The sequence below is a fragment of the Vanellus vanellus genome (assembly GCF_965231255.1).
Source record: "Vanellus vanellus genome assembly, chromosome: 1".
Lineage (NCBI taxonomy): Eukaryota > Metazoa > Chordata > Aves > Charadriiformes > Charadriidae > Vanellus > Vanellus vanellus.
In genome coordinates, this window is record NC_138905.1 from 95305740 (window position 1) to 95332522 (window position 26783).

Genomic DNA, 26783 nt, shown 5'->3' on the forward strand with positions numbered 1-26783 from the left:
CCTTGTTAGGCCTTTGTGAGAGGGTCGATTGGCCCTGCTGGCCAAAGACGGGGAACTTGGCAACTGTCAAGCTGCTGGCAGTGAAACACGCTGCAAAAGTAGGAGGGTTTGTTACGAAAAGAAGGATGAGGTGGATGGTAGGAGAATGCCGGACTTAAGGAACCTTTCTGTGCCTTCCCGGGCTGGCCCCTGCCGTACCTTGTTGGGGGTTACAGCCCTGCCTTACTGCTTATTTCAAAGAGAGGGAGATGTAAGTGAGTACGTTAATTTTTTGGGGTGGGTGTCAGTAGCAAATGGACTTAAGGACCAAGGATTTGTATTTGTTTAGTCTGTGCCTGCTCCCCCTGCCTCCACCTTTTCCCCAGCCATGGTTTGTATGAGTTTCTGCTGCAGACTGTTTGAAAATCAAGGGCAGGATATTTCCATCTGGGTGAAACCTGGGTGCGCGCTTGTTAAATTATGGCTGTGTGTGGCTTAGTCAGAGGCACAGAAACAAACTGGTTTTGAGGCAGAGCCTCGGTCCAGTACTGTATTTAGACATCTTGTTTATCTGTGTTCCCAACTCAGAAATACAGTTTAGCACAAGCTTATGTCCCTCTCTGGACAAAGCAGCTTGACTTTATGAACTAGCCTGAATCCCACTACATTCCCACGTAAGATTTAACTGCATGCTTAAAATTCAGTATATGGTTTGCTGATTAAGGACAGGCTGTTAAAGCTTAAAGCAAGAACACAAGCACCAGTAAGATTGCTCTTTGCATAGCGCAGGAATGAAACAACTAATAATAGTGAGGTCCTTAGCTGCTGTATTTTTTGCTTCTAGTGTTAGATACATTCACACCTTTGGGCACTCATTAAAAAAAAAAAATTAAAAATCTGAGTGTTTGCTAGGAAGTGCCCTACACTGAGGTCATTATGGCTATCGTTAACGTTACAATCACAGTTCTCATAGTACTCAGCACTCCTTAAGGTGTACACTTGCCTCAGGTACCTTGGAGTATTTTATCTGCATCCCTTTTATTTCATATTCCTGCTTCAAAACAAGCTGAGCAAAGTTGTCCCTGAATGTGAAAAGGGCACAGGTGAGTATGAATTCATTGTGGTGATGAAGTCGGTGGTAGGCCAAAATGATGTATGTTTAGGAGGAAGAAATTCCCAGGCACGTGTGAGAGCGCAGAATTGTTAGTATTGTGTAAAAAGCACGTTTTTCAGGCAGGTACTGAGCCCAGTTCAGCCTTCGGGCAGGTCCGTGGAGTTGCATCAGTTTACACCGCGACTGAAATTGGCTGTCAGTGTTAATTTCACTAATCTTGTTATTTAGTGTAAATGTTGTTAATGTTTTTGTACACACATTATAACCTTTCCACAAGTCTGTTATTACCAGAGTCGTTATCTCACTTGAATTGTCATTAACAAAAACAGTAATTAAGAAATGCACCCATTTTGTAAAACTGTATTCCCCATCTTAAATACAAAAGAAAAAAAAAACCATCAAACTATTTCCAGCTTCTAATGGTCCATGGTGTTTGTTTATATTCCTGTTATTTCATGTTATTTCAACTTAAAATTATTTTTTAAATATTTTACAAATATATCGAGCTTAATGGATGAAGCCAGCAGCAGTGGCACCGGGAGCCGTTTCCCGAGTACAGGCAGGCATCCCGGCTGAACGACTGGTCTGTCCCCACCGGGCCGGTCACGGTAGTGACCACGGGGCAGGGCCCTGTGACAACGGGAACCGGGGGAACCGGGCAAGCCCGTACCGCTGCCGTCGGAGGTGGGGCCCTGGTGGAGGCCACGCCCTCTCGTCCATGACCACGCCCCCGAAGGATGCCGCGCCCTGCCCAGCCCCGTCGTGCTCCCGCCAATGGCTGCGGGGGGGGGGAGCGGAGGAGGGCGGGGAAACAGTGAGTTCCCAGCGCAGCGGCGATTGGCTCCGCCGTCGCCCCGCTCCCATTGGACAATCCGCAGGCACTGGGTGGGATTAGCTGATTTCAGGGCTGAGGGTGGCGGTTTCCGGCCGGCGATGGAGGCAGTGCCGTGCGCCCAGCACGGTGAGGGGCGGCGGGGAGGGGGCGCCCCGGGGAGGGCGTGTGTGTCGGGTGGGGTGGGGGGGTGGGGGGGTGGGGTCGGGTCGGGTCGGGTCGGGTCTGGTCTGGTCTCCTGCTCCCGCTCCCGCTCTGACCGGTTCCCCTCTTCTCCGCCCTGCAGGGTCCCTCTGCTTCCTGAAGACGGGCGTCCGCGATGGGCCTAACAAGGGGAAGAGCTTCTACGTGTGCGGAGCGCAGGGCCCGGCGGCCTGCGGCTTCGTCCTGCCGGCGCCGTGGGTGCAGGGCCGGGGCGGGGGAAGGGGCCTCCACCCCGCTGTGCGGCTCTTCTCAGGGAAATTCAGTGCTATGTCAGCAGTCGTAAACTTTTGTTTTCTTAGTCACGTAGTCTTCAAGAAGACTTGCTAAGTATTAAAAAATTAACCTCATGCAGTTCAACAAGGCCGAGTGCAAGGTCCTACACCCGGGTCGGGGTAATCCCGAGCACAAATACAGGCTGGGTGGGGAGTGGCTGGAGAGCAGCCCTGAGGAGAAGGACCTGGGGGTGTTGGTTGATGAGAAGGTCAACAGGAGTAGGCAATGTGCGCTCACAGCCCGCAAAGCCAACCGTATCCTGGGCCGCATCAAAAGAAGCGTGGCCAGCAGGTCGAGGGAGGTGATTCTGCCCCTCTGCTCTCGTGAGAGCCTACCTGCAGTACTGCGTCCAGCTCTGGAGTCCTCAACATAGGAAGGACATGGACCTGTTGGAGTGAGTCCAGAGGAGGGACGCGAAGATGATGAGAGGGCTGAAGCACCTCTCCTATGAAGACAGGCTGAGAGAACTGGGGTTGTTCAGCCTTGAGAAGAGGAGGCTCTGGGGAGACCTTATAGCGGCCTTCCAGTTCTTAAAGGGGGCCTATAGGAAAGCTGGAGAGGGGCTCTTTATCAGGGAATGTAGGGATAAGACAAGGGGTAACAGTTTTAAACTGAGGGAGGATAGATTTGGGTTAAATATAAGGAAGAAATTCTTTACTGTGAGGGTGGTGAGAAACTGAAACGGGTTGCCCAGGGAAGTTGTAGATGCCCCATCCCTAGAGGTGTTCAAGGCCAGGTTGGATGGGTCTCTGAACAACCTCAAATGGAAGGTTGGAACTAGATGATCTTTAAGGTCCCTTCCAACTATAACTTTTTTACGATTCTGTTTTGTCCCAAGTAATTGTTTTTGCCATTGCTGTTCCCTTTATTCTTCTTTTCCTTTCCTCTTTTCAGTGTTCCTGCTTCTCACTGCTTGATCCATGAGGGATGCATGGTGGAGCTGCAGGTCCTGGTTCAGCAGGGCACAGATGAATACCAGTAAGTTCCTCAAGGTGGAAACAAAGGCTTTTACAGGTTTGAACACTTGGAATTGTTTGATGGCGGCTGACTTGCAGTTTCATCCTAGAGTTGTAGAGGCTTTTCCAGCCTTACCATATTTTAAAATGTTTGCTATTTTTATTAGTAATTATATTCAGTGCTATAAACCTAAGTGATCAGATGGGTTTTTTTAACAGAATTGAACAAGGCTCTGTGGTTGTGTTCATCCAAGACTCATGACAGCTGCATCACATTCACCAATTTTAATGCTGATACAGTTCTTGCAGCAGTCATGCTTGGCTTAAAGTTTAAAAAAAGATCATATCCAAAGTTTTTCTGTTCTTGAGGTGCTTTAAAGGTGAAGTGGCCTGTGTAGTTTAACTAAAATAATAGCTGTTTCCTTACACCTTGAAATCATAGGACACTTCTGAAGCCCTGAATATAGACAGTATTTTTGCCTGAGCAGTTACTTTTTTATTGCTAAAATTAAAAAACCAAATGACCCAAAACCCTAGGAATTTTTATCTAGAAAACAATGCTTTTGTAAAAAGCTTTGTTGCCAATGTTCATGCCCTTTTGCTCTGCAGAAGGCTGGATGTAAAGCACAGATCAAGAGAACTTGTCTATGATGGATTTTGTGCAAAGTGCTTTTTAAAGAATGCTTATGTTGTGGTTTAACCCCAGTCAGCAACTGGGACCATGCAGCCTCTTGCTCTCACCTCTTCACCCAGAGGGAGAAAAGGAGGGCAAAAGGGGAAAAAAAAAACAACCCACCTTGTGGATTGAGATAAAGATAGTTTAATGGAACAATAATGGGAAAAGTAAATAACAATAATGGTAAAAAAAAAAAAACACAAAAAAAACAACCAAGACACAGGTCATTCTCACCGCCTGGTGAATTGGTTGCCCAGACCAACCCGAGCAGAGATCGCAGATTCCCCTCCCCTGGCCTATCCCCATTTATATACTGAGCATGATATCTGTGGTATAGAATATTCTATTGGCCATTCCATTGTTTTGCCTAGGCTTCTCCTCAACTTCTATGGAAAGCTGAAAAAAGTCCTTGACTAGTATACATCACCTAGCAACAACTAAAACAATATGCATTATTGATATTCCTTTCATACACATCTGAAAACACAGAGTTGATTTTCTTTCTAGTGATTGCTATCTCAGCTGAAACCGGGACAGCTTAGAGTTCCGTTACTGGCTCCTGCAGTTCAAATCTTGTTTTATTCTTTGGTAGGTTGTTTTACCGATGCCTTAAAAGTAAGTTGAATGGGAAGAAATGGTGTGGAAACATCCCATGGCAGGTATGAATGTTTCATTTGTATTACAGTATCATCTTATTCCATTAAGACTTTTCGTTCTGTATACTGTAATTACCTGTGAGATTACATAGTGGGAGATTTTGTATTTTCTAGCTGAAAATGTATCAGCCTGCTGTTCTCCAGATGAGACTTCTCTTACTCCTAAATTGTGTGAAGTAATCACTGTTCTCCAGTCTTAACAGAAACTTGGGTTTGATCTCCGGCTGTCCTCTTTCCTTGAGGGTGATGCTCTTTGGGCTTGATCCCCCAAAACCATGTGAATTGCAAAGGAAGCAGAAAAGCAATTTTGTTTTGTTTTGTTTTCCTTCTAAAATGTTTATCCTGATCCTGTTAAAATTATAGGAAAGGTGTTTGTAGAGAATGAAGTCTTGCTTGAGATGATCAGGTTGTGTGTATAGTTAGCAGGTTTTAATAATTTGTACGTTAGCACTTACTCACTTGTACATATTGCAGGATCCAAAAGCTACCAAAGCGTCAAAAGCCTTAGAATCTCAGCCCAACACAACACCTCTCTTCAATCCCAGTGGCCAAAGAAATCCGTTCAAGGTGATAGACAAGAATTGTGGACCATCATCCTGGAAACAAATTAAGGAAGGAAATGGAGAGGAAAGTAAAGCAAAAGGAGTAAAAGCAGAGAAAGAGAGCATGCTGGTGTCACATAAAGAAAAGAAATCAACCTCTGATTCCTCTATAGAGAAAGAACCTCTAGAAGGGCTGAAAACAAAAAAGAAGCAGTCCACAGGAAGTAGGAGTGGTCCAGAACTTAAGGAAAGCACATCTAAACTTGGTCTTTCTGAGACTTCGAAAGAGAAAAACACCTTTTGGGAGGAAGACAAATATGGTGGCAGTGGCAGGGAGTCCAAGAAATCTTCTGAGTGTGTGGAGAAAGAGCCAGGTGGGACATCAAAGCTCTTTCCACTAAGTCGTGGAAAGCAAAGTACAAGTGCCAAGCCTCCAGAGGAGGAGCAGCTTGGAAAGAAAAGCTTAAAAAGCTGTGGGGATAAAGAAACCAGGGAGAAAGTATACACTGGTCAGAAGAAGGGAGAAATGAAACTGATGTCTAAAGAAGATGCGATTTCCCCAGCAGTATCACAATCGGCTTTGCAACATGCTGCCCTGAAGGAAGAAGGAGCAGAGGCTGCGCTGCCCGAGACACAGATTAGGCCAGGGTTGAGACAGCCTGCTGATGAAGTCTCTGACAGTGATGCTAATGAAGTAGGATTTGTTTTCTCCTCCTCGGGTGAGAGTAAACCTGAGAAATCAGCTGAGGGTTTGCAGTCAAGAGAGATTCCTTCAGGAAAATCAGAAAAGGGTATGCAGGGGAAATCTTTGCCAGGAGCTGCAGCATTGCATCATGTGGAAGGAGCCCAGGACCCTAAGGCTCTTTACAACCATCTTGTAGTCCAGCTGAAGCAGAAAAAGGTAATTTATTGAACCTATTACCCTTTTTTTTTTTCTTTTTTTTTTTTTTCTGGTTCTGTGTTCAAGGTGACTCCCTTTACTTGTGATGGGCATCAGAATACGGTATCCCTTCACAGCAGAAACTCAAAGTATTTAAATGGCTTAGGAAGATGGGGCAAGGGAGGGAATTCAGCCTGGACGCAGGCTGTTTCAAATCACATATAAGGTAATGACCCCTAAGGTAATACAACCTTCTGCACCTGTGGGTGCTCAGTTTTGACCTGCCTGAGGTTGTGTCTGTCCCTTACCCAGAAAATAATTTGTGTAAATGGAACAGTGCACAGCCAGCTTAACCTTTTTAAAGAACGTGGCTGTTTCTGGTGGTCTCTCTTGGCCTTGTAAAGTAAGAGTGATGTAGCCATGGAAGCTCACACTAAGATGAAATAAACTACCCATCTGTTTGCTTTTTTAGATAATTGCCAATAACTATGTTCCATAGTTTTTATTACAAAAACTCCTGTTTGCCTAAAGCTCAGAACAGAACCTCGAAATAAACAGTTGGAACTGTTGTTCCTGCTAGTATAGAAAGAAATGTGAAAGTAGGTTGAAATGTTGAATGCTTTAAGAGATGTTATGATTATCCCAAGTCGCTTGATTACCTGCTCATCCCATTTCCTAACAAGGGCGAGGCCCCGCGTCATTCCATTGCTTCTGAAGTACACTAATGGTTAGTCTCTATTTTCTGCTGAAAGACTATTTAATCACACTGACTGGCACTTAAATGCATTTGGAGATTGTAGAAGAGTATCAAAATAGAAATGACTATGGCATAAGATTAGTAATTTTAAACTTCTAATCTGATTGTTCTCTGTTGGCAGAGAGCTTGGTGAGCATACTCATGTTTTGGATATTTTTTTTTGTTTGTTTTGCAGAGTACCTTGGCTACAGTGAACACTCAGGTGCTGCCAGATAAAGGGGAAAGGTTATTAAAGCAAGTACAGGATTTGGAAGCTGCGCTCAGTGCTCTTAACATTTCAACAGCAGATACTACTGAAAAAGGTACAACTGATTTATTTTTTTTTTCCCCAGAACTTTGCAAAACAGTTTTTCTTACTATAGTTGCCAATGTTGAGGAAAAATAGCACAAACTTAAATATGGCATGTTTGTTGAGATTCACTGAAGGTGAAAAGCATTAGTTGCAAAGTGTGTGTCCGGGAGAGGATGAATGGAACAACTCAAATGTTTCCTCTGGAGTGTGGTGGCTTCGCAAGAGAGTTTCCTTCCGTGGTTAGGACCTAGGGTTAGTTCTCTTTCCAAGTTTGGCTATGTGATTGAGGCAGTTGTCTCTCTGAGAACTTGCCAATGAAGTGTTAACTGCCTCTTTGCTGCAGTAGGCAACCATGCTGCTTATGCGTGTCTTGGCTGCTGCGTCTGAATGTTTCAGTTACCAGATACAAGACAAGCAGCTTCCGGTGTGCCAGTCCTGTAAAGTGACTTCCTAATTCCATTAACTAGTCTTAATCACCTGTGGAAGAGAGGCATTTTATTGAGTTACCTGTATGATCACCTCAACAGGAGAGTTACTTTGTGATCATAACATCAATTGTGTTGACAAAAAGATTCAGTTTGACAGCTCTGGAAACTGAAGATCTCTAGCAAGGAAGCAGTAACTCACAGGCCACCACACAACAAGCAGTCCCAATGCCTCATACCATATCTGCTTTTAAGTAAGACAGACCGATCCAGGAAGGAAAGAAAAGCTCCCGAGTTCTTGGCCCATTTGTTCTTGGATGTTTTCATAGTTTTTGTGACCAAAACAAGAAAGATGTCTTTAAGAGGAGTAAATCCTCTGGGAGCATTGTGCAGAATTGACCTTGCATCTCACTAATTTGATCACAGTTGCAAAGTTCACTGTGTTGGTATAAACCACACGTTGAGGCTTGAGCTGAACTGCATTGCCTGTCATGTAGGAGCGGGCTAAGAGCATGCATGCGGGGAAACACTGATAAAACACCTCAAAGGAATGCCACCTGGAGAGCAGCGTGAAGGATTTACAGCCGCTCCAGCCATTAAGTCAGCTTCAACAGGGATCCAGCTTAAGTGCCTCTATGCAAATGCATGTAGCATGGGGAACAAACAAGAGGAGTTAGAGTTGTACGCACACCTTCAGGGCTATGATCTCATTGGCATCATCAGGAAGTGGTGGGATGGCTCCTATGACTGGAGTATTGCAATGGAGGGATACAGGCTCTTTAGGAAAAACAGGCAGGGGAGACGAGGAGGGGGTGTTGCCCTCTGTGTCAATGAACAACTGGAGTGCATGGAGCTCCACCTGGGGATGGATAAAGAGCTGACCGAGAGCTTATGGGTCAGGATTAAAGGGAATGCAGGGGCAGGTGACATTACAGTGGGGGTCTGCTACAGGCCATCTGACCAGGATGATGGGACAGATAGGGGCGGCATCGTGTTCACAGGCCCTGGTCCTCATGGGGGACTTCAACCACCCTGATAGCTGTTGGAGGGACAATGCAGCGGGGCACAGGCAATCCAGGAAGTTCTTGGAATGCGTTGGTAACAACTTCCTTCTCGAAGTGGTAGAGGAGCCAACAAGGAGAGGAGCTATGCTGGACCTTGTCATTACTAACAAGGAAGGTCTAGTGGGGAATGTCAAGCTCAAGGGTAGCCTTGGCTGCAGTGATCATAAAATGGTAGCATTCAGGATCCTTACAGCAGCAAGGAGGGTGCGCAGCAAGCTCACTACCCTGGACTTCAGGAGAGCAGACTTTGGGCTGTTGAGAGACCTGCTTGGTAGGGTTGCATGGGATAAAGCACTGGGGAGAGAAGGGCCCAAGAGAGCTGATTAGTATTCAAGGATGACCTACTCCAAGCTCAGGAGTGATGTATCCCAACGAAGAAGTTGGGCAAAAAAGCCAGGAGACCTGCATGGATGAACAAGGAGCTCCTGGACACACTCAAAAGCAGAAAGGAGGCCTACGGAGGGTGGAAGCTAGGACAGGTGGCCTGGGAGGCATACAGAGAAACTGTTTGAGCAGCCAGGGATCAGGTTAGGTAAGCTAAAGCCCAGATAGAATTAAATCTGGCTACAGACATCAGGAGCAACAAGAAAACCTTCTATTATCCACCCCACAACTATAGCTATATTTCAAGGTACTTGTGAGTGTTAGAGACATTCCTCAGTGAGGCTCAGAGGGCCTCCCCCCCCCCTCCTTATCTCTCCTCAGGCTGCTTCTCTCAGTCTTTGTTTTGGGGAGTTTACAAGTCGTCTTTTACATCTACCTGAATGTTTGACACTGTCCCACACGACATCCTTGTCTCTAAACTGGAGACACATGAATTTGATGGGTGACCACTCGGTGGATAAGGAACTGGCTGGATGGCCGCACTCAAAGGATTGCAGTAAACAGCTTGATATCCAAGTGGAAACCAGTGACGAGCAGCGTTCCTCAGGGGTCAGTACTGGGACTGGTACTATTTAACATCTTTGTTGGCGGCATGGATGTTGGGATTGAGTGCACCCTCAGCAAGTTTGCCGATGACACCAAGCTGTGTGTTGCGGTTGATGTGCTGGAGGGAAGCAATGCCATTCAGCAGGACCTGGACAGGCTTGAGTGGTGGGCTCGTGCAAACCTCATGTGCGCTCACAGACCAGAAAGCCAACCACATCCTGGGCTGCATCAAAAGAAACGTGTCCAGCAGGTTGAGGGGGATGATTCTACCCCTTTACTCTACTCTTGTGAGACCCCACCTGGAGTACTGCCTCCAGCTTTGGAGTCCCCAACATAAGAAGGACATGGACCTGTTGGAGCAAGTCCAAAGGAGCGCCACAAAGATGATCAGAGGGCTGGAGCACCTCTCCTATGAGGACAGGCTGAGAGAGTTGGGGTTATTCAGCCTGGAGAAGAGAAGGCTCTGGGAACACCTTATAGCAGCCTTTCAGTACTTAAAGGGGGCCTATAGGAAAGCTGGAGAGGGACTTTTTACAATGGTATGTAGTGATAGGACAAGGGGTAATGGCTTCAAACTGGAAGAGGGTAGATTTAAATTAGGTATCGGGAAGAAATTTTTCACTCTGAGGGTGGTAAGGCACTGGAACAGATTGCCCAGAGAATTGTAGGTGCCCCACCCCTGGACGTGTTTAAGGCCAGGCTGGATGGGTCTTTGAGTAACCTGGTCTAGTGGGAGGTGTCCCTGCCCATGGCAGGGGGGTTGGAACTAGATGATCTTCAAGGTCGCTTCCGACCTAAACCATTCCATGATTCTGTGTTAGTAGTTGCAGCAACTCGGGCAATATGGTAACCTGCTGCCCTGCTGTTAAATCCATGTGACCACTTAATAATACTTTGTGAGCAGACTATTGGGCAAAATGAAGGCCCTTCTCTGGACTGTAACACGAGGCTCTGGGGTCCATTGTGCAAACTTTTCAACCTGCAATTGCTTTCTTCTTAAGGGGAAGATAGCACAAGCAGCAGCTACCCTGAGGAATCTTTGCCTAACCCCTTTGGAAGACCAGGTGGTACAAAGCTGATAACACCACTACCGCTCCAGGATCCTACAGCAAGGACCACTTCAGGCTCACGCTGTCACCCCTCTGCTTCTGCTACTTTGGGTTCCAGTGAATATTATGGACACAGTTTTGGAAGTAAGTATAGAAAGACTTTTTTTTTTTCATTAAAGAGAACACTGGTGAGGACTTTCAGAAATAATCCTGCAACTTGTGGATGTCTTTTGTTACTGTGAGCTGCATACTGCCCCCCAAGCATCTGTAGCCACTGAGATCAATCTCCGAGATGAAAGATCTGCTTGGGGAAGTTAGCCTTGTAACCACATCTCATGCATAATACTGTGTCTTTTCAGTGAACTCTGTGCAGAATCTATATGGAGGAAGAATGACGGAAAACCGAATCAGAGCTGTACACAGTGCCACAAGTGAGGCTATTAACCATCTTCACAAATCTCTAGAATCCTGTCCAACAGAGGAGACAGTAGCTGAAGATCCCTCTGAATTGAAGGTGAGTTTGCAAAGGTGGAGGATGTTGTGCTGATGAACTCAGAGGTATTGTTACCTGCTTAATGAAGTGTAACATCTATGTGATACCCTAGAGCGTCCTGTCCTTTCACATCTGTCATAATTTTCATCCTGCTGGAAGGAGACACTCTAATTACTTTCCATCCATGAGAGTTGCTTCAGATTGCCAATACTGATGTTCTACCCTCTTGTTGTGGTGCCTTCAGAATACTTAGCGCTTGAATGAAGTAGTAGTGCCTCAGACAAAGTAACCAACCCACAACCATTTGTACTTGACTGGCAGAGCAGAGCAGGTCTCTAGTGAGGAACAAACAGAACTTTCTTACTGTTCTTTTCTCCCGGTCAGGTCTCCCCAGTGAGCTATAAGAAATAGTCCTTTAAAAGCGTTGCAGGTCATTGAGTTCATGCAACCTGATGGACTCTGGAGCAGTCCATCCTGATCTGCCAAACAGCAGCTTTTTATCAGGTGGTGCGGAACCCATAGTTGAGGTTATGTGTAAGATATTGGAAGGCTTACGCCTCTACAAGATGGTGCCTTGATGTATATATGTTGTGTCATTTGTCAGATCCTCTTGAGACCTTTTCAGTTCTGGGAAAAGGCATTTAGTGTCTTATGATGATAGTATGTAGTCCCTCTTCCTGTCCTGGTTTCAGTTGGGATAGTTAACTTTCTTCCTAGTAGCTGCTGTGTTTCACATTTAGTATGAGAGTAATGTTGATAACACATATTGATTTAGTTGTTGCTAAGTAATGTTTACAGTAAGTCAAGGAGTTTTTCAGCTTCCCATAGAAGCTGAGAGGGAGCATAGAGTATATAAATGGGGGCTGGCTGGGGAGCAGGGATCCACGATTACTGCTTGGGATGGAATGGGCAATTGATCACTGGTGGTGAGAGCAATTTGTGTTGCATCACTTTATTTTGTATATTCTTTTACCATTATTATTACCATATTATTATAATTATTATTTTTCCTTTCCATTACGGTTCTCTTAAACTGTCATAATCTCCACCCACAAGGGTTTCTTTTTTCTTCCTTTTTCTCCCTCTTCTCCCTACCCTACTGGGGCCAGGATGGAGGGAGTGAGTGAACAGCTGCATGGTCCTAGTTGCCAGCTGGGTTTAAACACAATGATTTTAAGAGTCTGTAGGGGTCTTAGACTTGGTGAGAAAGGAATTCTTCTCAACCCCACTCCTTAACAGTGATGCCTGTTGTAAGCCAGGTAGGCTTGGGTGGATTTTTCATCTGGACAAGCCACCTTTGGCATGCCCTCAGAGCACTGTGAGATGCCAGTTTGGTTTGTGCTTAAAGCATTAGCAAGACTGATCTATGGTACTGCTGACCTCCTGTCTGCAGGAGGTGCTTATCTTGGTATCCTTGTCCATGTGGGAAAAGAACAGGTAGGCAAAATCCTCTTGGTAAGATTGTAGTAGGATAGTTCAACTGGATAATTTGATAGGGGAAGCAGAAGTGTCTGAACCTTGCAAGGTGTTTCCTTCAAATCCTCTGTCTCACGCTCTCAGGTTCCACTGCTGTTACACCAAAAACAGGCGCTCGCATGGCTATGCTGGAGAGAGAGTCAGAGGCCGTGTGGAGGAATTCTAGGTAAGCAACAGAACAGGAAAGTGAATTTTGGGGGGCAGATACATGGCAGCAACACTTCGGCATATAACTTAGTCTGAGCCCAGTAACTAGTTATTTTGAAGGCATGTTGCAGGGGCTTGTTTTTCTGTGTCCTTTGACCAATTAGAGTTACTAACCCATTACGAAATCATACCTGGGAAATGGTTGTATGTGTATTTTTATTTCCAGGGTTCCCCAGGGCAATTTCTGTTGCAGTATTTACCTCAGTATAGATCTGAGCTAGGAGAACTCATTTCTGCACGTCATCACAACTTCTGTGTGTCTTTTTCCAGCGGATGACATGGGCTTGGGGAAGACTCTAACGATGATTGCTCTTATTCTGGCCCAGAAGCAGCTGAAGACAGAGAAAAGAAAGGAGAACTTAGAAATATGGCTATCCAAAAATGGTACAGAATTGTTTCCATCATACAGTACATACATTATGATGCAGAACCATTTGAAATGCCTAAAGGTTAATGACTTGTAAACAAACAACAGACTTTATCTGTGCTCACTTCCCTTCTGTAGGAAAATTCTGTTGGGCTTAATGTTTACTGCACTCCCTTGCAAGGCCTTGCTCTTGATCAGTGTCATTTGTTCTTCCATCAAATGTGTAGGATTTCCCAGCTTATTCCTTTATATTGTTTTGGGGGTTACTTTTTTTTATTGATTACTTTCCTGAACCAGTTAAAGCCAGCTTATGCTGTTTTGAAAAAAGTCTCGTAGTTTTTTTGAACATATGCATAGTTTTCATAGCATAAGGACTTAAATTAGTTACTACTCGCCTCCCTGTGACTGATTTTTTTTTTTTTCTTTTTTTTTTTTCCCCCATAAGATTACTTTTATCTTGTCCATAGAGATAAGGGACATTAGAGTTTTTCAAGAGTATTGTTCTGCATCCACAGTCTGTTACTGTCTCCATCCTTATGGAATTAGTTGGACTACTTTTTCCTGTCTTGCCAATTTTACTGACTGTGTGTTTGTTTTTACTGTGTGGTTCAAAATGGTAACGTTTCAGTCTTCTAGACTAGAAAAGAAGTATTTATTTGGTATTGTATTCTCAGGAAAGATCAGGGTTAGTTCCTGAATTCTAACCTGTCAGGTTATCCAAAGGAAGTGCACAGATATATAGCATAACTGAGTGGACAGGAAGCGATGCATTAGTGTTGAAGTAGAGTTTTCCACTCAGAACTAACAGTCCCCAGGAATGCAGTGTAGAGATGTCTGCTTCACAAACTGTTCTCACAGGAAAAGTGGACCGATCTTAATTGTTGTGACTTTCCAAAACTTCTGTCTTTGTTGTAGTCTAATGTGAAGACATTGAAACTTATCTGCGATATTTTTCTGCAGATTCCACTGTTATCCCTTCCCACAGCACTTTAATCATTTGTCCAGCATCCTTGATCCATCACTGGAAGAAAGAGATTGACAGACGCGTGGCCTGTGGCAAACTGAGGGTCTATTTGTACCATGGGCCAAACCGAGATAAACATGCAGTGGTGTAAGTGCTAAACCATAAATATGACCAAGAAAAGTAAAATGCAAGGGATTGTGTATATCAGAGTTGACATTCAGTGGCTGTAGAATGATGGAAGAACCTGAAATATGGAGGATCCAGAAGGTCAGGCTGGTTGATGACTGTTGTCAAGGTATATATAGCAAAAACTTATGGCCTGCACCCATACTGAGTGGTTCTGTGCAGGCTGTTGCTGTTCCTGTTAACAAAAAAGGTGTAGATTCTCTGAAACATCTCTTGCTTGCAGAGATTCTCAGTGGCAGTTTCTTCCGTGTTTGTTCTTTGTGGTGGTTGTTTTTTTTCCAGCTGTATGTGCAGATCAGAAAATTCTTTACACCGCTTTAGGCCATGCTGACCAGTATGCCTAGGTGTCGGGTTCTAAGTGGTGTTCATCTCACGTGGTATGTGTTCTATACCACTGACTTTTACTGTCTTCTTGAGCTTGCTGTGTCATACTTACAATGTGCCCTTCCTGTTTGATTGCTATGAAGCTCAGTTTTCTGTAAAACTGTGTTTCAGCTCTTTTAGAACTGTGTTCTTAAACCTCGGGCAAGCATTTTGTGTGCCTTGCAGAATGCATTCCTTATTTGTTCTTGCTCCTGATTACTACTTTCCTTTTATGCAGGCTTTCTGAATATGATGTTGTTGTCACAACCTACAGCATTCTCTCCAAGGAGGTTCCCACAAGCAAAGAAGAGGGGGAGGTCCCTGCTAAGGACCATGATGTGGGGGTGAGAAGCCATATTGTTGATAGAGGATTGCACCAACGTTTTGTTCTGAGATGTTGCAAACCATTATCGTTTCAAGGAGCACTTTATGCTCCAGTGAGCAGCAGGTTGAATACTTTTTTCCAGAAGTCCCCTGCTGAGTTTGCCCAATAAAAATGAAGTGATGAGAGAGCACTGTGCAATGCAGAAAGAGAACAGGGAAAAATCTTCAAGAAATCTGTTCTGTAGTAATATAGAATACACTACACTGAATATAGTTGAAATGTCTTTAAAAGTAATTTTAAGAGCGCAGTCATGAATCTCATACTCCTTCTTTTGAGGTGAGACTGTGAAGGAACACTAGAATCTCCTGTTGGTGTTCTTTGCTGAAGCACCAATATCTCTTTAAACTACCAGAAACCTGTTGCATTCTAGATCTTGTTCTTAAAGCAAAAAGGCCTTTGAATTTCTTGAAACTTCAAGGTGGCACCTTATAAAACTGTAGAGAGATCCTCCATTTAAAAGAACAGGATATGCCCCAATAGAATAATTATATGTGTTGCTTCGTCCCAGTCTAGCAAAAATTTATGGTTATGGAACGTCACTTGGGAAGGAAGAAGCTATAAAGTGTTAAAAGCAAGAAAAACAACAAAAGATTAGAAATTGTCATCAAGAACAGACAAACGTTATATTCTTTGGTTATAAACTTTCATGGAAGCTTTGGAGAGATGATTTTTTTGAGACCACCTCTTACACGACAGTAAGAGCTCAGATTACTGCTGACTAGTTTCAGGAAAATGCTTCTTGCTGGAAAAATATGTTTGCTTATGGCTCTTTAGAGAGCCTAGCAAGGTTATTGCGCTGGGTTATAAATAGTCTGCTTTTTCTTTCAGAGTGGGCCATCTCCCTGTTCCCCTCTGCTCAGGGTAGCTTGGGCTCGAGTTATATTGGATGAAGCTCACAGCATTAAGAACCCAAAGGTTCAAACCTCTATAGCTGTGTGCAAACTGAGAGCCAACGCCAGATGGGCTGTCACCGGGACGCCAATACAGAACAACTTACTAGACATGTACTCTCTCCTGAGGTAAGCTGGCTACACGTGAACACACGGACAGGACTCCAATTCCAGTAGTTCTTTGCTAACGAAGTGCTGAAGTCGTTTCTAAGTTTGAGAGATTTCTAAGATATGTGGTTTAGTGAGACTTGTTGTATTAACACTTTAGGCGCTGGATTGCAAAGGCTGTGGCTGAGGCATTGCACAAGGCTGACCATGCCTCTACCGTTGTGTGAATTTATTCTGCTTTCATAGAGGACAAAGGGGAAATTAATTCAGATCTCCTATGTCTCTAAGATGAATATCCACAAAACCAATTTTAATGAACGGAAGTCTTGTGCGATAATCCTTGTTCCTACCAGGGCAGCCTGGGAGGACCTTATTGAAGAGTGTTGTGCTACAAGGGCATTGAAGGAAAGGGTGAAAACTTTGGCTTCTCTAAACAAATGATAAAAAGGTTAAGCTCTGTGCTTCTCATCACTGAGAAGAAAAAGTTTATGAAGGGAGACAGCAACAACTTACAGTTGAAATGAATTTTGGATAATTGAAATTAATTTTCAATTAAGAAGTACAGGAGTTTGAAATAACAAATATGCTTTTTGGTGAGTGCCTGTGCTTCTCGATGCCCTTCATTTGCTGGTGATGCTCGAGACATAATGAGCAAAGAGGAAGTGATGGGCACAGAACCAGAAAGCTGCTTTCATCACTAGATGGTAAGACTTTGGAACAAACCAGTTACCAGCATCGTTACACTGGAAGTCTTTTACTGCTCCTAGCAGTTGTGGCTAAACTGATTTGTTTTGGACAGCAAGGAATTTGGGTCTTGTTATTCAGGAGTAACTTGAAGAACTTTTCTTTCCTCGGTATGAAGTCTCCTTCCCACATGTTGTAGGTTTCTACGTTGCTCTCCTTTTGATGAGTACAAGGTGTGGAAGTACCAAGTAGATAACAACACAAAAAAAGGAAGAGAGAGGCTGAGTCTCTTAACCAGGAGCCTCTTATTACGGAGAACTAAGGACCAGCTGGATTCAACTGGCAAGCCCTTGGTAAGAACTTCACCCTCCACAACTAGACAATCATTCCATTGCTTTCCTTGCAGCAGCCAGTCAGTTCTTTACATGCATGAGCTTGTTGATGGGTGGGGCTTCCTGTCTGCTGCAGTCTCTTGAGCAAGAGGAGTCGAGTGCCTGTGTGATGCTTTGCTTATCCAGAAAGCAGAAATATAAAGAACAATGAAACCTTTCAGTTATAAATCACATGTGGAGGAGAATACATTAAGCAATGTGCCCTTGTTGCCAAAAAGGCCAATGGAATCCTGGGCTGCATAGGGAAGAGTGTGGCCAGTAGGTCGAAGGAGGTCATTCTCCCCCTCTACTCTGCACTGGTGAGGCCACAACTGGAATACTGTGTCCAGTTTTGGGCTCCCCAGTTCAAGAGGGACAGGGAACTGCTGGAGCGAGTCCAGTGAAGGGCAACTAAGATGATTAAGGGCTTGGAGCATCTCCCTTATGAGGAAAGGCTGAGAGAGCTGGGACTCTTTAGCCTGGAGAAGAGAAGGCTGAGGGGAGACCTTATTATGGCGTACAAGTATCTAAAGGGTGGGTTGAAGGAGGATGGAGCCAGGCTCTTTTCATTGGTTCCAAGTGACAGGACGAGGGGCAATGGGCACAAGCTGGAACACAGGATGTTCCGTTCAAATACGCGGAAAAACTTCTTTACGGTGAGGGTGACAGAGCACTGGAACAGGCTGCCCAGGGAGGTTGTGGAGTCCCCTTCCCTGGAGATTTTCAAGACCCGCCTGGATGCAGTCCTGAGTAATGTGCTCTGGGCAATCCTGCTTTAGCAGGGGAGTTGGACTAGAGGATCTCTAGAGGTCCCTTCCAACTCTGAAACTCCGTGATTCTGTAATTGCAAGTAGATGCCCACTTAGCGGAAAGTTAATCTAGGTTTCTGAGCTAGCCTAGATCTCTAAGAATGAAAGCTGCTGCATGTCAAATGGATCTGGTGCATGCTGGGGCATTGGCTTTCTGCATTACTCTTTACAGTCTGTTATGCTGAGTATTAGATCGTTGGTGTGTCTAAGCCATTAAAAGGTGTAGTTTTGGCGTACTGTCTGATTCTGAATGAGGAACCTAGAAGTTACTTTTATAATGTAATAAATTAATCCCTCTGTGGTAGCTATGTGGAAATCAGTGCTTAGTTGCTCATGTCTTTTGTTGTTGGATGATTTGGAATAAAGATCATAATCTTGAGTGTTAGCCAGGCTACTTGGAGTTCTGTGCGTATCTATATTGTGTCATAATTGCATTTATGAATAACTTCAACGAAGAAACAAACAGCTGTCTTCTGAGACTTAGAACACTGTAAAATCTTGGAACGCTGGTGTTTGTGATGCTGTGTAAGACTTGCGCTACATACATCTGATCCTGTGTGCTTTTACTTCAGGTATCTCTGCCTCAGCGTAGCACACAGTTGCATCAATTAAAACTTTCAGCAGAGGAGCAGTCTGTGTACAATGTGCTCTTTGCAAGATCCAGGTATGAATGTGTGAAGGGATAGGGTATTTTGTGGTTGTTTCTTACTGGTGTGAAAAATCAGAAAGAGAACTCCACTTAAAATGAGAAGAGCTTTTGGACAAATTCCTGTTAATTTTTTCCCTGTCTGACTCCCTGTCAAGCATGTTTGAAAATATATTGCTTGTTCTGGTAATACCTGAAAATAGTGCTTTTTTTTTTTTTTTCCTCCCATATGTTCATACCTTTTATGAGCTTCATATTCTAGTCTTTCCCTTAATCTAATTGATTTCAAGACTCCAAAGTCTTGGAATTGCAACAGTAGTTCTTAAATGGTGATGTGCCAGCACCTGTAAAGGAGATAATTATCTTCTTTGCCCTGTGATACTTGCACAATCAGAAATTCTGGTAGCCTCTCCAGATGACTGTAATGCAAGCCAGCATCACTTTGTGTTCTAATAGGGTTTCTTTCAACAGTGTTGCTGTAAAGAGTCTTCCTTCCTTTAAATAAACATTTAAAGATGTTCTTTTGTTATGAAGAATGTTATCCATTGGGCCCTGGTTCCTATTGTACTCAAAGTATTCCAGTAAGCAGACTTACTTCCTTTTGTGTTTTCCAAAATGGATCTTGGGTTTGATTATATTCAAGTTAAACAAAACTGGGGTGGGTTTTTTTTGTGATCATTCTGTGATTAAATGATTAATCCAACCTTCCTTACCTTAATGTGTCATCAGCTTGCTTGTTAAGCTTGGTTCCCTCTTGCCTTTTTTCCAGCTGTAAATCCCACAGTCTTTGTCTTGTTTTTCCAGGTCAACACTACAATCCTACCTAAAGAGACAAGAGCAGAAAAATGAAAGCAGAGAGTATGCTGGTGATAACCCATTTGAGAGAGGTTCGAACACACCCTCCCCTGAAAACATTTGGGGAAGTGACTCTTAAGTGCACAATTAAGGAGGAGGAACAGACCTAGCCACGTGGGATCAGGACTTAAGAAATTATTTGGAAAATGTTTTGCTGCTCCCCTGATGTTACAAAGAATCGTACCATAGTATTCCAAAAGTCTGTTCTTGCTGTTGTGGCTCTGGGCAAATCTCTTAAATTCCCTGGGTCTAAAACTTCTTTCTGAAACGGAGATCTAATTGCTGTCTTGCTGGAGGTGGCTGGGCAGTGCTTGGAAATGCTTCCAAAAGCTCTTGATGTTTTCTCTTCCTTCCTTGGCAGTTGCACAAGAGTTTGTGGTCAGTCAAAAGGAATTTCCAGCAGGCTCCCAAAGTGCCTCCCAGGTCTCAAGTACTGTCCATGTCTTGTCCATGCTCTTGAGGCTCCGTCAGTGCTGCTGCCATCTCTCCTTACTGAAAGTGGTAATTGTATTGTATTGTAGTGGTGTGTGGTTTTTTGTGAGGATTTTTTTTAAGTGTTTGTGTAAGTTAACCGACTTTGTAACACCCTTGCATTTCTTGGCTAGGGGTGTATGAACTGAGCCATTTCTAGGACTGTGTTTTACGACCCAAGAGGTTTTACATGGGGAATACTTCCTACTGAAGAGTTCCCAGCATGACCTATGCGTGCAGCTGTGTCTCTGGAAATACCTTTATTCAGATAAAAAAAAAAAAAAGAAAAGAAACAAAATTTTAATGGTAAAGAAGTCATCTTGATCTTAACCTGGTCTTGAAAAGTGCGCAAGTCCACAAGTGTAGCCTGTTTCAAAGGCTTGTGTGTTGGAGACATCTATAAGTGCCTTGACTGAAGTTGCCTTGCATGAAGTAGACTAATCTTTCAGAAGTTCTTTGCTCTGTCATATAAAGCAGCTGTAGAATAAGTCCAGATACTAAGGGAACAGGCAGGGATTTATCTTCTGACATCTTTAATCCTGCAATTGTTAAATGCTGTGGGAGGGGGAATCTGAGGAGAGTGAACCACAGCAAATGGCTGAGCTGACATGCTTTCCCTATGCTGCCCCTTCTGGGGGCCGAATAACGGGCCAAAAGGACTGTTGGTCTGACACAGTAGTGTTTCTTAATTGTTCTTTCTTCATATTGCATAGCTTTCTTCAAACCCTCTGTCCTCAGCAGACATTGCGCAGACTGTGTACGCAGAATTTGACTGCCGGCTTGACTGTGATCCCTTATTGTATTCCTTTCTTTCCCACAGGCTCTGGACCAAGTTAGCTTGAGCAGTGAAGGCCTTTCTCTCTCAATTGAGGAACAACTTAGTGCTTTGACCCTATCTGAGCTCCAGACTGCTGATTCTAAGTCAACAGTCTGCCTCAATGGCACAGCTTTTAAAACAGCTATCTTTGAAATCACCAGGGAAAGCACCAAGGTATTGTGGTTGTGGCTTTCTTATTTTTCCTTGAGAAGCTAGTATTTCAGCACTTTGCCTCTTAAATTGTTAATGAATTGTGACACTTTGGCAACTGCAGATCAGGCTAAGTTGGCAATTTAGATGAAATCAGGTGAGTAGATTGATAGTCTGCTGAACACCTTCTGGGAATGCTCCAACTTATCAAGATGGCAATAAAGCTGTGAGAATGTGACTGTTGAAAATCTGTCAGTGAAAAATCTTGAGCACTGGATTCACAGAAGGTTTAGAAAAGCATGCGTGTGAGAGCATGGTGCTTGTGAAGAGCTAGAAAAAATAGGATGGCAGCAAGAACAGAGGTGGTAATCACTTCTCACAGGAAGGTTGGAATCTATAAAAAATGCTTGTATGATTTTGATTTTTTAACCCTTTTTTCCACGGTGGGAGTGTTCTTACTAATGACTATTAAAATATCTTGAAAGTCAGAGCACAGAAGAACTTCCAGTTGAAGAATTATTTTGATCACTTCCTCTTTTAATGAAGAATAGCCAAACATGAGCTGGGTTATGACAGCAAGCAGACTAACTTTGTTTTTTTCCTGCAGATAGCTCACCTCTTGGCTGAACTGAAAACTATTCAGAGTCACTCGGAGTCTCAGAAAAGGCTAGTAAACATTTCCTTTTCTTTAGTCATAGTGGTTGAGAGAAGCATGTCTCTTGACAGCAGCAGAAATGGTTTAAAACAATTGAATACAAAACTCCTGGAATGATAAAATATTGGCAGTACTGCAGTAGTTGAAAGCAGATTTTGAGGGGAAAAAAAAATAATCCAAGACAAAAGAGGGTAGTTTAAGATGTAGGTAAGTGTAAACATAAGGGAACATGTGAGTAAGCTCAGGCCTTGAGGCCCAGGAGGACTCGTCTTCAAAACAGAATTGGGAATAATTTGGTTGTGCTGAGAATTATTTGCCCTCAGCTCTGCAACACGTGCCACCACCCAAAAACAGTGGGGGAATAAAGTAGTCATTAAAACTGAACCTGTTTGAGATAAAGTAATGCATAAATTAGAGGACTTAGCAACACTTAAGTCCTGCAGCTCTCACTGTCCAAGTTCTGTCTGTCTTTGCTCTGCATCAGACTGCAGTGTTACCGAGTTTTCTGCTTGTTTTTATTAAACAATGTAGAATGCATTGTTTACAGTTACAATGAATACAGTGAATACAGTTACGAGTGTGTGGCTGCAAAATAGTTATACCTTTGTTATGTTGGGGGTGGGTTGGAAGGGGAAGCCCTATTCTTGGGCAACTCCAGAGTTGCACCACATGTAGAAAGCTTTTTTCCGAAGTCTTTTCCAAAAGGCTTTCCCACCATAAGAATGGGAACACCAACATTACTTTTGTTCCCTACCAAAAAGCTGTCAAACAAATTAATGCCTGCCAAACTGTTTAATCCAAAAAGTCTGGGGAGTGAGAGGTCCAGGGAAATCCAAGTTTGGTGTTGCTATTGATTCATTTTGCAAAGAAAGCTCAGAATTGTGATTGGTAGGTGGCAATGTAAAATCCAAAAGTAGAGGTGAAAGTTAGAGACTTAATTTGTCTGAAGTTTATTGGGTATTAGCCTTCTGCAAGTGGGAGTGGTTCAGTTTGCAGTGGGGAAGAGTGCCTGAATCATTGTTTCCTCTTGGGTGAAACACTGCAGTAACCAAACTGTTAACAGTACACACAGAACTTGTTCTAAACTCCCTTTTCTCTCTCTCCAGTGTTGTTGTCTCTCAGTGGACAAGTATGTTAAAAGTTGTGGCTGTGCACCTCCAGCGACTAGGACTGAAGTATGCAACAGTGGATGGCTCTGTCAATCCTAAAGAGAGAATGGATGTGGTAGAGGAGTTCAATAACAATCCCAAAGGGCCTCAGGTATGCAGTCAAGGCAGGGAAACAGTTACTAGCACTGCTATGAGTACCTGTGATAGCTGACTTCGTGGTTCCATTTACTGGTACCACTTTCATTTGGACCAAGATCAACAGGGAAAGAGGAAGCTGTAAAAACAAATTTACATCTTATAATGCGCAGGAGCAGCTGCTAAAAAGATCCTTTTGAAGTTAACCACCTGTACTGAGATCATCTGACTCCAAAGCTAGTTCAAAGGTTGTCCAAATCTTTGGTGTGTTCAAAGATGTTTTTGCCACAGAGAGTAATGTGGAAGATGGGGGCCAATTAGCCCTACTCAGTAGATTGGTTGTTTCCCGTTCATGCCTCTACATTGGAAGGTGTTTCTTTCTGTATATCACCTGCTTGCCAAAGAATCTGAAAGACTATTGCTGTTTTCCAACACATCTGCTGCTTTTTGCTAGACTAATCTTTTTGAGAAGAGAGGGCAACAGTTGAATCTGTGAATGAGGCTAAAATTAATGACAGCATATCTCACCCTGGTATAAAGATAGGAAGATTGGGATTGGGGTGAGAGAAGTCATGGTTTCACACACGTCCAAAATAAGGTGACTTCTTTCACTTCTGAGTTGTTGAGGGCGGTGGTGTTTAAATACTGATGAACTAGTCAGACTTCTAGTCTGAAATTTTGGCCCAGGGGTGGAAGTTTGCCAGGTGACTAAAGACATCTGAATCCGAACTAATTGTTCATAGTGATTACATTTCCATCTGAACACTGAGATTCCTCTCATTGAGGCAAGACAGGCTGTCTCCTCTGAGGATGGATCTGTGACTGGAAGGGGAGAATGTGGTGCCTTAGCTTGTTTTCATCCCGGTTTTCTTGAACAAGTTGCTATCTACAAAACACATTTCTCCTTCTAGCTTTGAAGTTAAACAAAGAAATATTTCTGCCAGCTATATGAATAGCTGACCCCTTAAACAAGATCAGGGTTTTAAGGTACCATACCATGAAATTGAGTTGTAAATATATATAGCAAGTGTCTCTGACCTTAACTGAGTTCTTTTCCTGCTGTACAAGAAATCTTCTGTAAATTGACCATCTGCTATATCCCCATTCCTCCCCAGCTACTCATCTTTTTCTAAATACTAGGTTATGTGGAAACAAAGTGAAAGGAGTGGCAGGCCATTTCGGTCCGGTTGCCTGTGTTTAAGTAATCAGTATTGTTAATTCAGAGTTGATGCTGATTGGTCGCATTGTTGGCAACAGGCTGTCATCAGAGAGGCTGGTCATATGAGTGGGACACAGAGAGAGGCTGAACTTCTCAGTCCTTTCTCTAGTCTGTAAAAATGTATCAGGGTAATACATATGGAATGGTAGGCTGGCCTCTCTGAGCCATAACTTCCACATCCAGGCTTCTGTGACTCATCAACTAGCATCTGGTAAGCTCCCAAATACATAATAAATATACACACGCAATATAAACATGATAAACAGATCCTTTGGTGCAAATTAGTATGTGGAGTATATGGAGCATTAATTTTCTGGAAACAGGCTCCTTAATGTAACTCTCTTTTGGTCTTTGAAGGTATTATTGATCTCATTGCTGGCTGGAGGCATTGGCCTGAACTTAACTGGAGGAAACCACCTCTTTCTCCTTGATATGCACTGGTAAAGAGAAATAAAAGTTCCATCTCAGAGGATGTATGTAGAGCACGCTGGTTGCCACATGTATTGTGATTTCTAATGCAACTGGGTTAGGAGGGAAGTGTTTAGCTGAGAGTAAGGGTTAGTGATTAGTTGTGGAAAAGTGGTTTTACTGTGGCCTTATTCCAGGACACTCTGATTTGTCAATCCAGTGCTCACTGCCATGAAATACAATTCTGGGGGGGGGGGAGGGGAAATAGAGGAGAATAACAGCAATCTAAAGAAGCAAGTATGCAGTCTGTATCACAAAAGGATACTGGGGGCTTGGCAGTCCCTGGCTTAATTTCTTACAGTAATGAAGATGGGACAGTAACGCCTACAGGGAACTTGTCTTGAAACAAAGTGATGAGTGTAGTAATTGGGCATAGCTAGTGTAACTTGGGTTTTTACAGGACTATGAAAATAGTGCATATGAGCTCCTAATATTTACATTGTCTCTCATCAAAGTCTGAATCATTTTTTTTATTTTTTTTTTTAACTAAATGTTGCTCATGGGAACTTAGAAGGCAAACTAACGGGCTTCAGTACAAAACCAGCTGCTGAGTAGCAGCATTAAGGAGATGCTTCTACAATATGGAAGTTACGGCAACAAGTATTCCCTGTAACCATTTTCAAATAGAACCATTTCTTATGTAAATATTCTTGAGTTCAGGCCTCTTTCAATGGAGTTTGCCTTCCTGCTTCACTGTCGTCTTTCCTTACCAGCTACTCAGCTTTCCCTGAGTACTCACTATTGGCCAGAAATACGGGGCTATATGGAACAGTGATCTAATTCATACAGCTGACTTTGTGTGTAGCATGTTGTAGCATACTTCTACCAAGGGCGAAGGGGAATTACAGTAAACTTAAAGTAACCTGGGAGCGGTTTTAGTTCTACAGAGGAAGAAAACTGGATGCTCTGGGGGCAGGCAAATGAGGCAAGCACAGAGGCTTTGATATTTCAATTATTCCTGAACATAAGCCCTTAAGCTTTGTTTTTGGTTTTTTTTTTTTTCTTCCCCCACCTTGCAGGAATCCTGCTCTTGAGGACCAGGCATGTGACCGCATTTACCGAGTAGGGCAGCAGAAGGATGTTGTGATACACAGGTCAGGATTTTCTGTAGCAGTAAATGAGGCTGTTGCTGCTTATGTACTGTCTGGCTTTAGTTGGTGAGACAAGGCCTTGTTTTGAGGCTTGTTTCTTTACTTCAAACTAGGCACAAGGTCTGACGGTGGGATTGGGGTTTGGGCACAGAGATAGAAATCACATGCAAACGTTTCTATGTGAGACTTGCCTGCCTGTTGCTGTCCTGATAGCTAGCAGTAGTTTATTGTTTTTCAACCTGTGGTTTAGTGGGAATGGTCCTGTTCATTCCTGAGAACGATTCAGGCGCCAAACCATTTCTCTTCTCTTATTGAGTGGAGATTTTTCACCGTGCTCCTTAAACCTGGACCTTTCTAATATCACTAACATAAACATAGAGCACTTCTAATAAGCAGCAAAGTTGGCTTTTAGAAAAAGCATTTGTAATTGTAAGTACTAAAAGGCTAGCTTAGTTATTGCAAATGCACAGCAAATTCAAAGAAACTGGAATCTAAAATAGTATTTTGCATATGATGCTTTTAGTATAATAGGTGCCATCAGTTATCAAACAATCATTACAGGATTTTGTCACAGAATTACTACTGCTTCAGATGACCAACATTGAGGCCTAAAGTGCATCAGACTTTTATTTGAAATATTATAATATCGGGATATGTGAGCAGCTGTTTTCTGTGTACATGTGTATTTTGTCAGTCATATAATAGGCTGTTAATTTTTAAGTGAGACAAGTCTTTGTATCGGCACTTCCCCAGTACATTTCCAATGCTGACACTTTTTCCTAGCAGTTGAGATGATGTGCCTTTTGGTTTTTGGGTTGTTTTTTTTTAGGTTTGTCTGTGAAGGAACAGTAGAAGAAAAGATCATACAACTCCAGACAAGGAAGAAGGTTCTTGCCCAGCAGGTGCTGTCAGGCAGAGGGGAGACCTTCAATAAGCTCACTCTGGCTGACCTCAAAACTCTCTTCAGTATCTGATTATCCTTTACAATACACAACAGAAAGTGATTTCATACCTACAAGTAACTGTGCCTACTTCAACAAAGGACTACTGTTTTAAGGTGGTTATTTATTTTGAACAAATAATTACACATTTGTAACTGTTCCAGGAAGAGATGTTATCAACTTCAGGAATTTGTTTTAATACTAAAATTAGATCAAGTGTCAAAGGTTAATAAAGTCATAAATTAAGCTATTGTTTTAGAAGACTTTTGAGTAAATATTAAAAACAAACATTTG

At 43.2% G+C, this 26783-nt stretch overlaps 1 protein-coding gene across 1 annotated transcript; it reads left to right on the plus strand.

Moving 5' to 3' along the window:
* Window positions 1-2026: 2026 nt before the first annotated feature.
* Window positions 2027-26783, plus strand: TTF2 (transcription termination factor 2; the record flags this gene model as incomplete). Its single annotated transcript, XM_082487052.1, has 23 exons — window positions 2027-2054; window positions 2212-2408; window positions 3244-3380; window positions 4627-4693; window positions 5165-6133; window positions 7045-7171; window positions 10582-10773; window positions 10989-11143; window positions 12683-12764; window positions 13076-13189; window positions 14133-14283; window positions 14924-15029; window positions 15899-16089; window positions 16952-17105; window positions 18505-18596; window positions 19383-19465; window positions 19795-19934; window positions 20725-20895; window positions 21479-21537; window positions 22633-22786; window positions 24347-24429; window positions 25477-25551; window positions 26378-26783. The coding sequence occupies 23 exons, from the start codon at window positions 2027-2029 to the stop codon at window positions 26520-26522; spliced, it is 3672 nt and encodes a 1223-aa protein (XP_082343178.1). The 3' UTR covers window positions 26523-26783.